Consider the following 12,541-nt stretch of genomic DNA (forward strand, 5'->3'; position numbering starts at 1 on the left):
TATGAAGGGAAGGGTATGCTGTGAACGTGGTGGGGAAGGTAACGGGACGATTCGGCCCTGAGAGGGCCCTGAGACCATTCGGCCCTGGGACGATTCGGCCCTGGGACGATTCGGCCCTGGGACGATCCGGCCCTGGGACGATTCGGCCCGGGACGATTCGGCCCTGAGACGATTCGGCACACTTACATTTATCGGCTTTGATGCATTTGGATAAAGATGCAATAAAGCAAACATTTTAAACAAAATTGTCGAAAATGATCATTTTTCAGTCACGCGAACCACCTGCGCGAACGATGTAAACAAGTTACGCCCTCTGTTGGCCGCTTGGCGAATGCACGAAATAAACAAGGTTTTCGAAGTAATAAATTGAATATAAAATTACGTTTTTTTAGTAATTTATTATATATATTAGGCCTATATCAACATCGTATTAATAAAATACGGATTGTTAAACACCTTTAAAAACTTGATAAATACCCCAAAAAATGAATATGAATTTGGTCTAAAGTGAGACGTTTCGGCCCACCAAGTGGGATGTTTCGGCCCAAAAGTGGGCCGAAACGTCCCGGGCGCGATTTTTTTTTTCGTACATGAGTTGGGGACCCCTCATGAAACGTCACAAAATAAACATGAATAATTCATCAGTTAAATTTGTTGTTCCGTGTGCACCCAAGCGTATAGCAACAAGAAGTGATTACACCGTAACTGCGATACGATTCTTTCTACATAACAATAGGCCTAGGATTCTAGGTCAATTCACGTGATTGCCTTCGCGCACTCTGATCTTCTTCACACACACACGTCCGTGCGAGGAGCTTTCGAATTTGTTGCGGACTTCTTTAATTGTGCGAGGAGCTTTCGAATTTGTTGCGGACTTCTTTAATTGTGCTTAGCTCTTCTTTAATTGCGCGTTTCTTCTTTATTTGTGAATTTCGTTTTATATTTTCATGCTTTCTTTTGTTTATATGCGATTTCTTCTTTAATTGTGTGATTCCTTCTTTAATTGTGTAATTCTTTCTTTAATTGTGTGATTCTGTGTTATATTGTGCGTGACAGTTGTGGGCCACCGTACATTTTTGTATTATAAACTTTTTTCCAGAAGCCTAGGTATGTGTGTTTTCTCTCCTCTATCATTAAATTATTGTGGGCGTGGCAAGCAATGCTTGGCTGGTCAGGAATGGATCCGGCTGCGAGAGAATAACGCCCCACACCAGACCTGTCCTTTCTACAATCGGTGCCCTCTGCTGATGGTCGTGTAGGAGAGTATGTTAAGTATTTACTGGAGAAGATCGAACTGTGGAGAGGTGGGAATTACAGACAGTCAGTATCAATAAAGATTAGGCTTAGGACTAGTAGGTCCGGTACATAATCATCATATATATATAATTACAAGTCTAGTCTAGCTACCCGCTAAACTAGCATGATTGACAGACGATCGACAATTGGACGATCGGGATTTTTTTAAGACGATTGGGTACCAACGTGTGCGGACGTTCGGGCCCAACTTTGTGGATGTTCGGCCCCAATATTATTAGACGATCGGGCCCATTATAAAAATAAAGGAAAGACAATCGGGTCCACGAAAACGAATTGGATTTATAATTGTTCACCATAATTTTAAAAAACACATTTTATCGTAATTGTCTAATTGAATTTTTTTTTTTTTGGATAATAATTTTTTTATATAATTGTTTTAAATTTAAATTTATATAGATTCGTATTAGTTAAGTATAGTTTTTATATATTTTGTAATTTTTAAGAGGGCCCCTGAATATTAGCTGGCCTGCGAGTTCATCTGGAAGGGTTACCCTCTATAAATAAAGTTGAAATAAATAAAAAATAAAAAATATATTATGATTACCCCTATTTATATTATTAAAGGGACATTGTTTTTCTATACCAAACACAATAAAAAAACAAAAAGTTATTCATTTAATTTAAGCAAAAAGAGTGACTTACTGTAGTTTCAATTTCTCTCTCGGCCCAACAATTGGAATAGTAGACACAGATATATAGTTACCAAATATCAATGTGTTTTTTTCTTTAGCTTACCTTTATTAATCTCATCATTTTCTATCATATCTTATTCTTAATCGCAAGTAATGGCTACAATTCATATTATAAACATTTATCAGATAGAGGGACAATTCTGCCCTGAGATGATTCGTCCTTTGGGGAGATTCGGCCTCCCATAGCACATAGTTTCAGCACGCATAGACTTCTCCGAGCGCCGTGCCAAAAACATTTTTGAAATTTCATTCTCTAGAAAATGTGTGACACTCAAAAAAAACAGAACAGCGATGGCCAGAGAAAGTTCAATTAAAGTGACGAGAATAAAAGGTAACTGATATGCCGATCAAATAACATGCCACAAAGAATAAAATTGCCAAAGAATTCTGGAGTGCATGTGAAAAAGACTTACTGGATGACCCGATCATCTGACAATCGTCATACCCTTAAATTAAACTAGATCTAATATGCTTAGCCCTAACCTAGAGGCCTACAGTATGTTGAAAAGAGTTTAATCACTTTTTATACAGTAATAATTGGTGTAGTAATGAACAGTTTTTATTGTTGTCCATGTACTAAGCCTGGCGCTAGTTTCATTCACTTGTATTTTGACTACAAATTTGATAGCTAAAGTAATTGTGTGAATACCACACCTTAGAATTATGCCTCATAAGTAATTAATATAAAGAATCAAATAAAAATTAATTAGTACATTGATTTTACAGACGTGTTTCTCGCACATTGTTCGCAAATTTCTCATTCATTGTTCAATAGTCTTACTCTATTGAACACTTGCGTTTCCAAGCATTCAGTTTTGGTGACCAATTCATTGTTTTGACATTTTAAGTTATGATATTGATATTTGAATTAACTTTTTTTTAAAATATACTTTTATCCTTATATCCTGCTCCAAATGGATAGGGCCCGGGTGGGGATTCTTTTCACATCTGCAAAATGTCACAACTTGTAACCAGGCTTGCATAGTATGAAGACAATTTTCTGGAAAATCTCCCCAGATTCCACAGGGGTCCCTTACCAACTGACCAATCATAGTAATCAAATAGTGCGCAACTATTCTTTCCTCCTGAGATTTCACAAGGTTCGCGTATGCATGTGTGAAAACATGTAATAAGTCGGGAGATCAAACCTGGTTACAACTTGTTAAAATTTATGCAGATGTGAAAAGGTTATTATAGGGGTTCAGTCCACTTTGTGTTTCTGCCAACTTGCAACTTGTTTTGTATGCCTTTATTGGCAAAAAGAAAGAGAATCAAATATTGCAAGATGGGAAACCCACCTTTAGCCATCAGTCACTTTTCATAACTCTTCAAATAATTATGTGCATATTACAAATTAATAATCTGTTAAGTCAAAATAATTAAATTTTTGTTTCATTTAGAGTTTTGGAGTAAACCGTAATCTATTCATCCAATATGGCAATCACCGCTGATAAACATTTTGAGATTGCTATACTTCCAAAAACTACACTTTCAAGAATGAATGATTTTCGGAGAGATGGAATTTTAATTGACATTTACATAGAAGCTGGACAAGAACGAATACCTGGTCATCGCAATGTGCTAGCTGCATCATCAAACTACTTCTACGCTATGTTCACAAGTAACATGAAAGAGAAACATGATGATACAATACATATATCCAACATTGATGCTGCAACAATGTTATCGATTATCAATTACATATATACAGGACAGATATGCTTAAGTCCTGATAATGTGCAGTCTGTTTTTGAAGCAGCCTGTCTAATGCAGCTTACCAAACTACAAAAGTGCTGTTCTGAATTTTTTATTCACAATTTGGATGCCAGTAACTGCTTAGGAGTGTACAATCTTGCAATTTTGCATGACATAACTGACCTAGCAAATACAACGCTGAATGTGGTATTGCAATCATTCTCTGATGTTTTATGTGAAGAAGATTTTCTTCGACTTACAAAAGAGCAACTAACAGAGATGCTGAAGAAAGATGTGATAGTTAAAAGTGAAAATCAGGTTTTTGAAGGATTGATAAAATGGATTAAATATGACATGGATACAAGGCAAAAGCATCTTCATGATCTCTTGAAAGAAATTCGACTTGTTCATATGAAAGAAAAGTATTTAATAAAGTCAGTTCTTCAGCACCCTTTAATTGAAGAAAGTGCCCAATGTCGTGATGTCATCAGTAAGACAATGGGCTTTTGGAATCTTTGTCCAGATAAGCAAATTGAAGTACGAGATAGCTGTCTCTGTTATCAAGCAAGACCTTATCGTGAAAAGATCTTCATTATTGGTGGTAAGGATGAAGATCAAAATTTCCAAAATAATATTTTATCTTGTGATGAAATTCAGCTTTCAAAATCTTGTTGGAAACATGAGGCTACTCTTCCACTACCGTTACATGACTTGGATCTCATTGCTACTGCTCTAGATGATTCCATATTTATCAGTCAGCACAAACCAGCTATTCGTGCCAGTCCAAGCCCAATGTCGTCGAATCGTTGGATTTATCACCTAAAGGAGAAAACATGGAAAAAAATCCAGGCATCTCGCTTAAAATTTCGCTTTGAATTTGGAATAGCTTATCTTGAAGGATTTGTTTACATAATTGGTGGATATGATGCTAACATGAGGGATGTAAGTAAAGTTGAGCGGTATAATTGTCAGACAGATACTTGGGATGAAGTGGCAAAATTACCATATGTTACAGACTCTTGTGTGGCTGCAGAATGTAACCGTAGAATAATTGTCATTGGTGGACACAGCTCAAGTAGAAAAGCGGAAACCTTAGTGCAGAGTTATGATCCTTCAACTGACCGCTGGACAATGATAAATCCATTAACATGCACCATTAACATTAAAGATGTGTCTTGTCTTTCACTTGAAGGAAAGGTTTATGTGTTTTATTCAAACCCAGACATGCATGTTCTTTATTACAACCAAAATAATAAAAAGTGGCAAGAATTATTAACATGTGAAAAAAAACAAGTGATGTTCTCAGTCTGCCGTTACCAAAGGTGTATTGCACTGATCGGGGGTTTGCAAGGTGACTATATCGATGTTGAAGTTGTTGGTTCAGTTGACATCTTCAAGCCTAATACAGCTGAATGGAAACTTCTACCAAATGCTGCTATTCCCCGGTGTGCTCATCAATCTGTGAGCTTTTTGTTATCGAACATTTCATAAAAACTTTAAAATGATGTTTGGATTGAACTTCGACAAATTTTAAATAACAAATAAGGTGAAAAAATAAATAATTTAATTGAACAATATCAATTTTAAAATAATACTGCATACCATGCCTAAAAAATACAAATAATCATTCAATAGTTATTTTGACTAAAATCAAACCACATAGTATACATTTACCAAAAAGGAAACAATAAAGAAGTATAATAAATACAAAAAATATAAATCCATATCATATCTAGGTTAATTATATCCAAAGTCTTTATCCAAAATATATTTCTATAATATCATCCAAATCTACTAAACTAATTTATTTCAAAACTATATCCTCTCTAAAAGCTTTTCCTGTTATATTTAAGGAACGGTCCTAATTAATATGCATGTACTGGGAGGCGACTATTTGGAAAAGGGAACATTCTTTGATGATGAGGAAACATAATTGATTAATAATGTGGGCTATTATAGGATAAAAGTGAATAAAGAGTAGAGACAGGAAGAAACACTATAGTACAAGGAAACTATGAAATATGGTTGAAGAAATTTAAATAGAATTTATTTCACCACAATGCATTTCTATAAGACTCCAATATAAACAAACTAGGTTTTTTTAAACACAATGGCGAAAATGCCATAAAATGGACCAACAAACATAAAATGATAGATCTAATTACCACTTTATAACAGTTTTTACAATGCTTTATATATTTCTTTACAGATTCGAAAGATCTGAACTACAATATACACATTATTTGTGCCGTTAATTAGAAAATGGCTGCGGAAACAGTTCAGTTTCTTCCAAAAGCACCAAGTTTCCCACCATCTTCGAATTCAATTTTTGATGAGCGCCAAGAAAAATGACCCCTTGGGTCACCTAATTTGCATAATTAAAATGGCAGAAATTTTCGCTCAAACAATCTATATTATCTCTGAAACTACTGGTTATAGGGAGTTGATTTTTAGCTCAAATTGTTCAGAGCATAAAAATTCCTATTTACGCTAATGAAGCATTTTTTTTAATGAACGCGGAAATACCAGTTTTAACCTTTAACCCATGTTTTAAGGCATTGCCATATCTCAATCAATATTTGTCATCAATTGTTTATATAGGCATTCTCATTCCTGAGGACGATCAAAGTATTGATCGAAACGTCGAGAAACTCAACAGTTCTTTTCAGAACTAATACACGTAGTGTACCGCAAACTTTATAACAACATTTGATTTTGCCATGCAAACCTTCAAACAATATGAAAACAAGTGATTAACTTTATTAAAACTACAAAATAACATATTCAAAGTCTTATTTAATTAATCTTCATTTTTCATGTTTTTGGGGTACAATACATCTTTAATTGTATAGTTAACTGTATATTTATGATATTATTTTGCAATCCACTTTGAGCACTTGTCGAAGGTGGCTACTTGCATGTGCAATTGAACAGTATACAACTAAGACTGGGCACACTCCAACTAGAGGTAGAAAAGGGAAGATGGAAAAGAATAGAGCGCAGCAATAGGTTATGTAAAATTTGTAATATAAATGAAGTTGAAGATGAATATCATTTTGTTACAGTTTGCTCTCGTTACAAGGAAATCAGAAAAAAATGTATACCTTCTTTATTTTTTTGAAAATCCAAATACTTTTAAATTCTGCCGAATGTCATCACAGGATCCAATAATTATTGATAATCTATCTAAATATATTTATCATGCTTATAAGTTAAAATATATGTTTTGCTTAGAGAACGAAATTAATTAATTCATTTATCTTGTGACCATAAATTGCTTTATTTTTCAATGTAATTATTATTTTGTTAATTACTAGGGGCCAGAGGCCTAAAGTAAATAAAGTCAGGCGATAAGCCTGAATGAATGAATGAATGAAGTTGAATAGATTGTCCTATTTGTAGTGAGTCTAGAGTAACGCAACATGTCATAAGTAACAAAACTGTTATTACCCATCTAATCGCGTCCAGATGATGGCCGATTTTGTTAAAATTTAAAAATCTTTGAGAACTGCCAAGTGCGGAACAAGGATAGACATAGACATCGACATCGCTTTATTCATCCATAAATTTGGAAATTACTGTATTCATAGCTTTCTCTCTCATGAAATATAACAACAGAATTAAATACAGACAAAATAATATGACCAACGAACATATTTTCTATTGAATGAAATTAAATACCTCTTGGAATGAAAGAGTTGGGATATCAGTTCGTGTTAGCCGCCGGTACCCTCAGTCTACCGCTGCGTTGTACTATGCAACTGCTAATAGTCGAATTCAACTGGTGATTTTCGTCAGACATTACGTCATCGATTTTATCAGCTAATCGTTCTTGGTAGACGGAGACTGCAGTTCTGTACCGATAATTCTCTGAAACCTATTGACAAACCTTTGTAGTCTGTCCCTATCACCTTGTGAGATGTTTCCACCCCAGCAAACCAACCTTTGTAGTCTGTCCCTATCACCTTGTGAGATGTTTCCACCCCAGCAAACCAACCTTTGTAGTCTGTCCCTATCACCTTGTGAGATGTTTCCACCCCAGCTAACCAACCTTTGTAGTCTGTCCCTATCACCTTGTGAGATGTTTCCACCCCAGCAAACCAACCTTTGTAGTCTGTCCCTATCACCTTGTGAGATGTTTCCACCCCAGCAAACCAACCTTTGTAGTCTGTCCCTATCACCTTGTGAGATGTTTCCACCCCAGCTAACAAACCTTTGTAGTCTGTCCCCAGGCCCGTAGCCAGGGGGGGGTTTTTATGGTTCGGGCGAACCCCCCCCCCCCCCCCTTTACAGCGAACCCCCCTTAACCGACTGCGAACCCCCATCCCCGACATGCCCAATACCTCACCCTCATCTCCGAAAATCGTCCAAATACGTGCCCCACAGTACAAAAAGTTGTTCGTAAATTAAAAAATTCGTAAACTCGTTCGGAATAACTCATACAGTACCTTTTTCCCTGTATGAGCGTACTTCGAGCGATAAAGTCTGTAAAGAGTTGCAAATGAATTGCGGATTTTAACCTGAAAAATAAATGTTTGGTCCCTGCATGTAACATGATATTGACGCGTCTCACAGCGAGCTGGGGGACGAACGATTCGTACAAAGGACACCGCCAGACAACTGCGTACCAATTGTTTAGATCACTGGCAGTCAGGCAGCATGCATAAAGTATATAGCCTTCCGACATACATCAGTATTTATGTGTGGCTATGAAGTATAATGTATCATAGAGGATTATAGTGAATATTAATATCTTACACTATAATATCTATGGTATCATGTACTGTAGTTCACATTATGGCATCCGATTATTTTTTTCTAGACCACCAGCCGATACGTACTCAAATGTATCAATATCACCTATTTACATTGGCATATTTAATTTCCTCAACAAATTGCTGTAAATAAATATTATAGATAGAGCTATAATAAGAATTGCTTTTGCCTTCACCCAGTGTGCTTTTTTCGGGGCTTCTCCTAGACGTACGTTCGCATTGAACTTGAACGCAAAACAAAATATCGAGTAAATGATCAAACAATCGGCGGTTCCGCACAGAGCACGCGCATCTAACATACGGCAACAAATGTAATCGTTTAAATAGTCCACGAGTCCAAGTACGATCGTTTTGCTCATTGGTAGCATGCTGCATGAGAGTGTCTTTTCCGACCATCTAGGGGTGTCATTTAACAAAATTTGCTTCGCCTCAGGCCCCACCCCAGGGGGGGGGGGGGTAGGTATGGGGGTGGGGGTGACCCAAATACTTAGTGTGCGAACCCCCCCTTGACAGATCCTGGCTACGGCCCTGGCACCTTGTGAGATGTTTCCACCCCAGCTAACCAACCTTTGTAGTCTGTCCCTATCACCTTGTGAGATGTTTCCACCCCAGCAAACCAACCTTTGTAGTCTGTCCCTATCACCTTGTGAGATGTTTCCACCCCAGCTAACCAACCTTTGTAGTCTGTCCCTATCACCTTGTGAGATGTTTCCACCCCAGCTAACCAACCTTTGTAGTCTGTCCCTATCACCTTGTGAGATGTTTCCACCCCAGCAAACCAACCTTTGTAGTCTGTCCCTATTACCTTGTGAGATGTTTCCACCCCAGCTAACCAACCTTTGTAGTCTGTCCCTATCACCTTGTGAGATGTTTCCACCCCAGCTAACCAACCTTTGTAGTCTGTCCCTATCACCTTGTGAGATGTTTCCACTCCAGCAAACCAAACAATAGCTATATAAACCGAGAATAATGGAATTATAGTAAGATAACAATATCTCTTTTCGTACATCAAATGAATTCAGTTTCCTGAATCAATAAAAATACCCCACGAAAGTTTGTTATCGTATGTCACCCCCAGATACTTATACGATGTGACCTGTGCAATTTCTTTATTTTCAATTACAATTATTTCTTTCTTTACTCGCTTTTGTTTTCTATAATCGATTACCATTTCTTTGGTTTTCTCAGTATTAATTTTTAAAGAAAATTATCCTTACAGTAAGCAACAAACCTTAGAATTTCTGTATAATATTGTGACAGGTCGTCCTTCTTAATCAGACCTAGGATCACAGAATCATCCGCGTATTTAATTGTGGAACATTCGATAGCTGATCTGAAATCAGCAGTGTATAATATACTATATATTATATAGTAACAGAAACGGAGCTAGCACGGTGCCTTGTGAGGCGCCAGTACTAGTATAGGGTATCGGGACAGAGGTTACCAATTCGTACAAATTGTGACCGATTCGTCAAATAATTAAGAACAAAAGTGATGAGATAACATGGGACATTCATATTAATGAACTTATTGGTCATAACATGTGGCTGAATTGTATTAAAAGCTGATGAAAAGTCAAAATACATCAGCCGCACTGAATGTCCCTTGCTAACTTGTTCTAAATGAGAGTAAATTCTGTCATTTTTAAAAAGTAATGCATCTTCGGTGGAACGATTATAACAATACGCAAATTGCAGAGTCCATATAGTTCTTAACTATAGTGGCTTTAACAAATTAACTACAATTTTCTCAAGAACTTTCATTTCCGTAGACGTGAGAGCTATTGGACGAAGATCATTCATCACACTGATCACTGGTCGTTTAGGATTACTTAGGTCTGGAAACAAAATATATATTCTTCAGTTGTGGTTCGCAATATGGCAACAGTATAGTCTCTTTGTATATTGTGCGTCCTGAAAATGTCCATACTTTCAATTAGTAGGTTGATATACCCCAGTTTGAAGGCCCTTAAAAGAAAGATACTCAGAGAAACAAAGCAATATAAGACAAGTAGGCCTACCCTGGAGTTGGATAGCCGAGTGGTTAGGACACTTGACTGTCATACAGATAAACCCGGGTTCAATTCCCGACAACTCCCAGTCCACTCAGCTGTAAATGAGTACCTGGTTGAAAATACTAGGGAGAAAAAGGCGGCGTGGAAAGGAACTGGCCACCCTAACACATAATGCCGAGGCTTAGTACAGAGAACACGGGACTCACCCTTTACCTGGCCCTGAATGTAACAACCAAACAAAAAACACTAACTTTCCAAAACAAAACTTGAATGGATTTCATCAGTACACACTATTGCTAAATGTGTAGAAGATTCGATTAGATGAGAATGAGATTAAGTTTTTTTTTTCTATACAATTTTCTCGCATTTGCATTACTCTAGACTCACTACAAATAGGACAATCTATTCAACTTCATTCAGTATACTCGTTCAATTGCACATGCAAGTAGCCATCTTCGACAAGTGCTCAAAGTGGATTGCAAAATAATATCATAAATATATATAAACAAATTTAGAATGTTATGTATGTAACAGCAGTAACTCTACTTCCTGACATTTTTTTGAAAAATCTTCTGTTAAGCAGAATAGTAACATATACATTCTGAACAATCTGACACCAAAATGAACTATCCCAATAATGAGATATGGCAATTTGCCTGAAAACAGGTCAAATATCAAATATGGTATTTCTGGTCATTATTTGAGAAAAAACTTCATTGTAGTAAATAGAAATGTTTATTTTGACACCTAAACTCTGTGACAAGTAGTTTTATGGATATAAAAATATATTAACCTTAACAAGGTTGGCAATTGCACCATGCCTAAAGGTCATCAAAGGCAAACGTGCGTACTTCTGGGCATTTTTTTCATGAAATGTTTCATTAAACTAAATAGTATAGTAACATATATATTCTGAACAATTTGTCACCAAAATCATATATGACCAATAGAGATATTGAGCGTTTAAGTGAAAATGTCTGACATTTTAAATTATGCAAATTAGGTAACCCAAGGGGTCATTTTGCTTGGCGCCCATCATGAATTGAAATTGTATAGGGTGGGAAACCTGTATACCAAATTTGGTATTTTTGGAAAAAGTAGGCTTATCCCTATAACAGACGTGATTGCAGCTAATAAATGAAATATCCCTATTTTATAGGCCTAGACAACGCAGTCCTATGCTTAATGCATAGGACTACGGTGTCTAATAAATCAGTTCAGTTACATTTGTGCAGTAATAATAACAATAACAATATACTACAACATTGGTGGTGCCAGCAGGGAGGGGTGGGGGAGATTATAGAAAATATTTTGATATTGTGTTGAAATCTCTAAATATGATAAAACAAATATGTATACAGAGAAAATTTATATTACAAAGCTAGCTAAAACGATAGGCCTATAAAGAATGATATTCAGTATTAAAAATTGAGATTCGGTATAATAATGATAAAATGGTATACTGCATTATAAGATTGTGCTTTGTTTGAATACTTTGATAAAATTGTATAGTTTTACCTTTTGAACATAAAATTGCTTTCATTATTTACATGAATTATATGATAAAATAACAAACTAATAAATATTGCAAAGCTAAACCCAAAGAAGTATGGGGATACGCGCCCTCGTCGCTAGCCAGGCATATTTTTTTCATAGTTCTAGTTTAAGTCTGGCTAGAGTTAATTTAAAATGTTATTTGGTTTTCAACCTATGTTAAATACACAAAATTCATAAATTGCGCATTCACATTGCGCAATTGTAAACGTCATGAAAATGTTATGCTGCACAATTCAACTTCACGTGAATGACGATTTAAATTTAAATGTATATAGTAGATTCGTATTAGTTAAGTATAGTTTTATATATTTTGTCATTTTTAAGAGTTCCGGTTATCCGCAGAAATGCAAAATGCACATAGAAAGAAGAATAAAGAGGAAAAAAAGATCCTTACAATCACAAGGGTTATCCAAAGAAGATCATAATCTGTGATCAATCACAAGGGTTATCCAAAGAAGATCATAATCTTTGATCAATCACAAGGGTTATCC

General features: G+C 36.0%; 1 protein-coding gene across 4 annotated transcripts; it reads left to right on the forward strand.

The window, feature by feature from the left end:
- Positions 1-643: 643 nt before the first annotated feature.
- Positions 644-7,036, forward strand: LOC140044937 (ectoderm-neural cortex protein 1-like). 4 transcript variants are annotated; one of them, XR_011844503.1, is made up of 3 exons: positions 644-1,304; positions 3,410-5,250; positions 5,914-7,036. XR_011844503.1 is itself a non-coding variant. In XM_072089647.1 (2 exons), the coding sequence occupies exon 2, from the start codon at positions 3,444-3,446 to the stop codon at positions 5,193-5,195; it is 1,752 nt and encodes a 583-aa protein (XP_071945748.1). In that variant the 5' UTR covers positions 644-1,320; positions 3,410-3,443; the 3' UTR covers positions 5,196-7,036. The 4 variants fall into 4 exon arrangements, 3 of the variants coding, with proteins under 3 accessions (XP_071945748.1, XP_071945747.1, XP_071945749.1); XM_072089647.1 differs by having other exon boundaries at positions 644-1,320; positions 3,410-7,036; XM_072089646.1 differs by having other exon boundaries at positions 3,410-7,036.
- The last annotated feature ends 5,505 nt before the right edge of the window (positions 7,037-12,541 follow it).

Source organism: Antedon mediterranea, chromosome 3 (genome assembly GCF_964355755.1).
Source record: "Antedon mediterranea chromosome 3, ecAntMedi1.1, whole genome shotgun sequence".
NCBI classification, from domain to species: domain Eukaryota; kingdom Metazoa; phylum Echinodermata; class Crinoidea; order Comatulida; family Antedonidae; genus Antedon; species Antedon mediterranea.

What these genes read in the sequence shown, in the direction of transcription:
- LOC140044937 (XM_072089647.1), top strand. Translation starts at nt 3,444, where the DNA reads ATGGCAATCACCGCTGATAAACATTTTGAGATTGCTATACTTCCAAAA.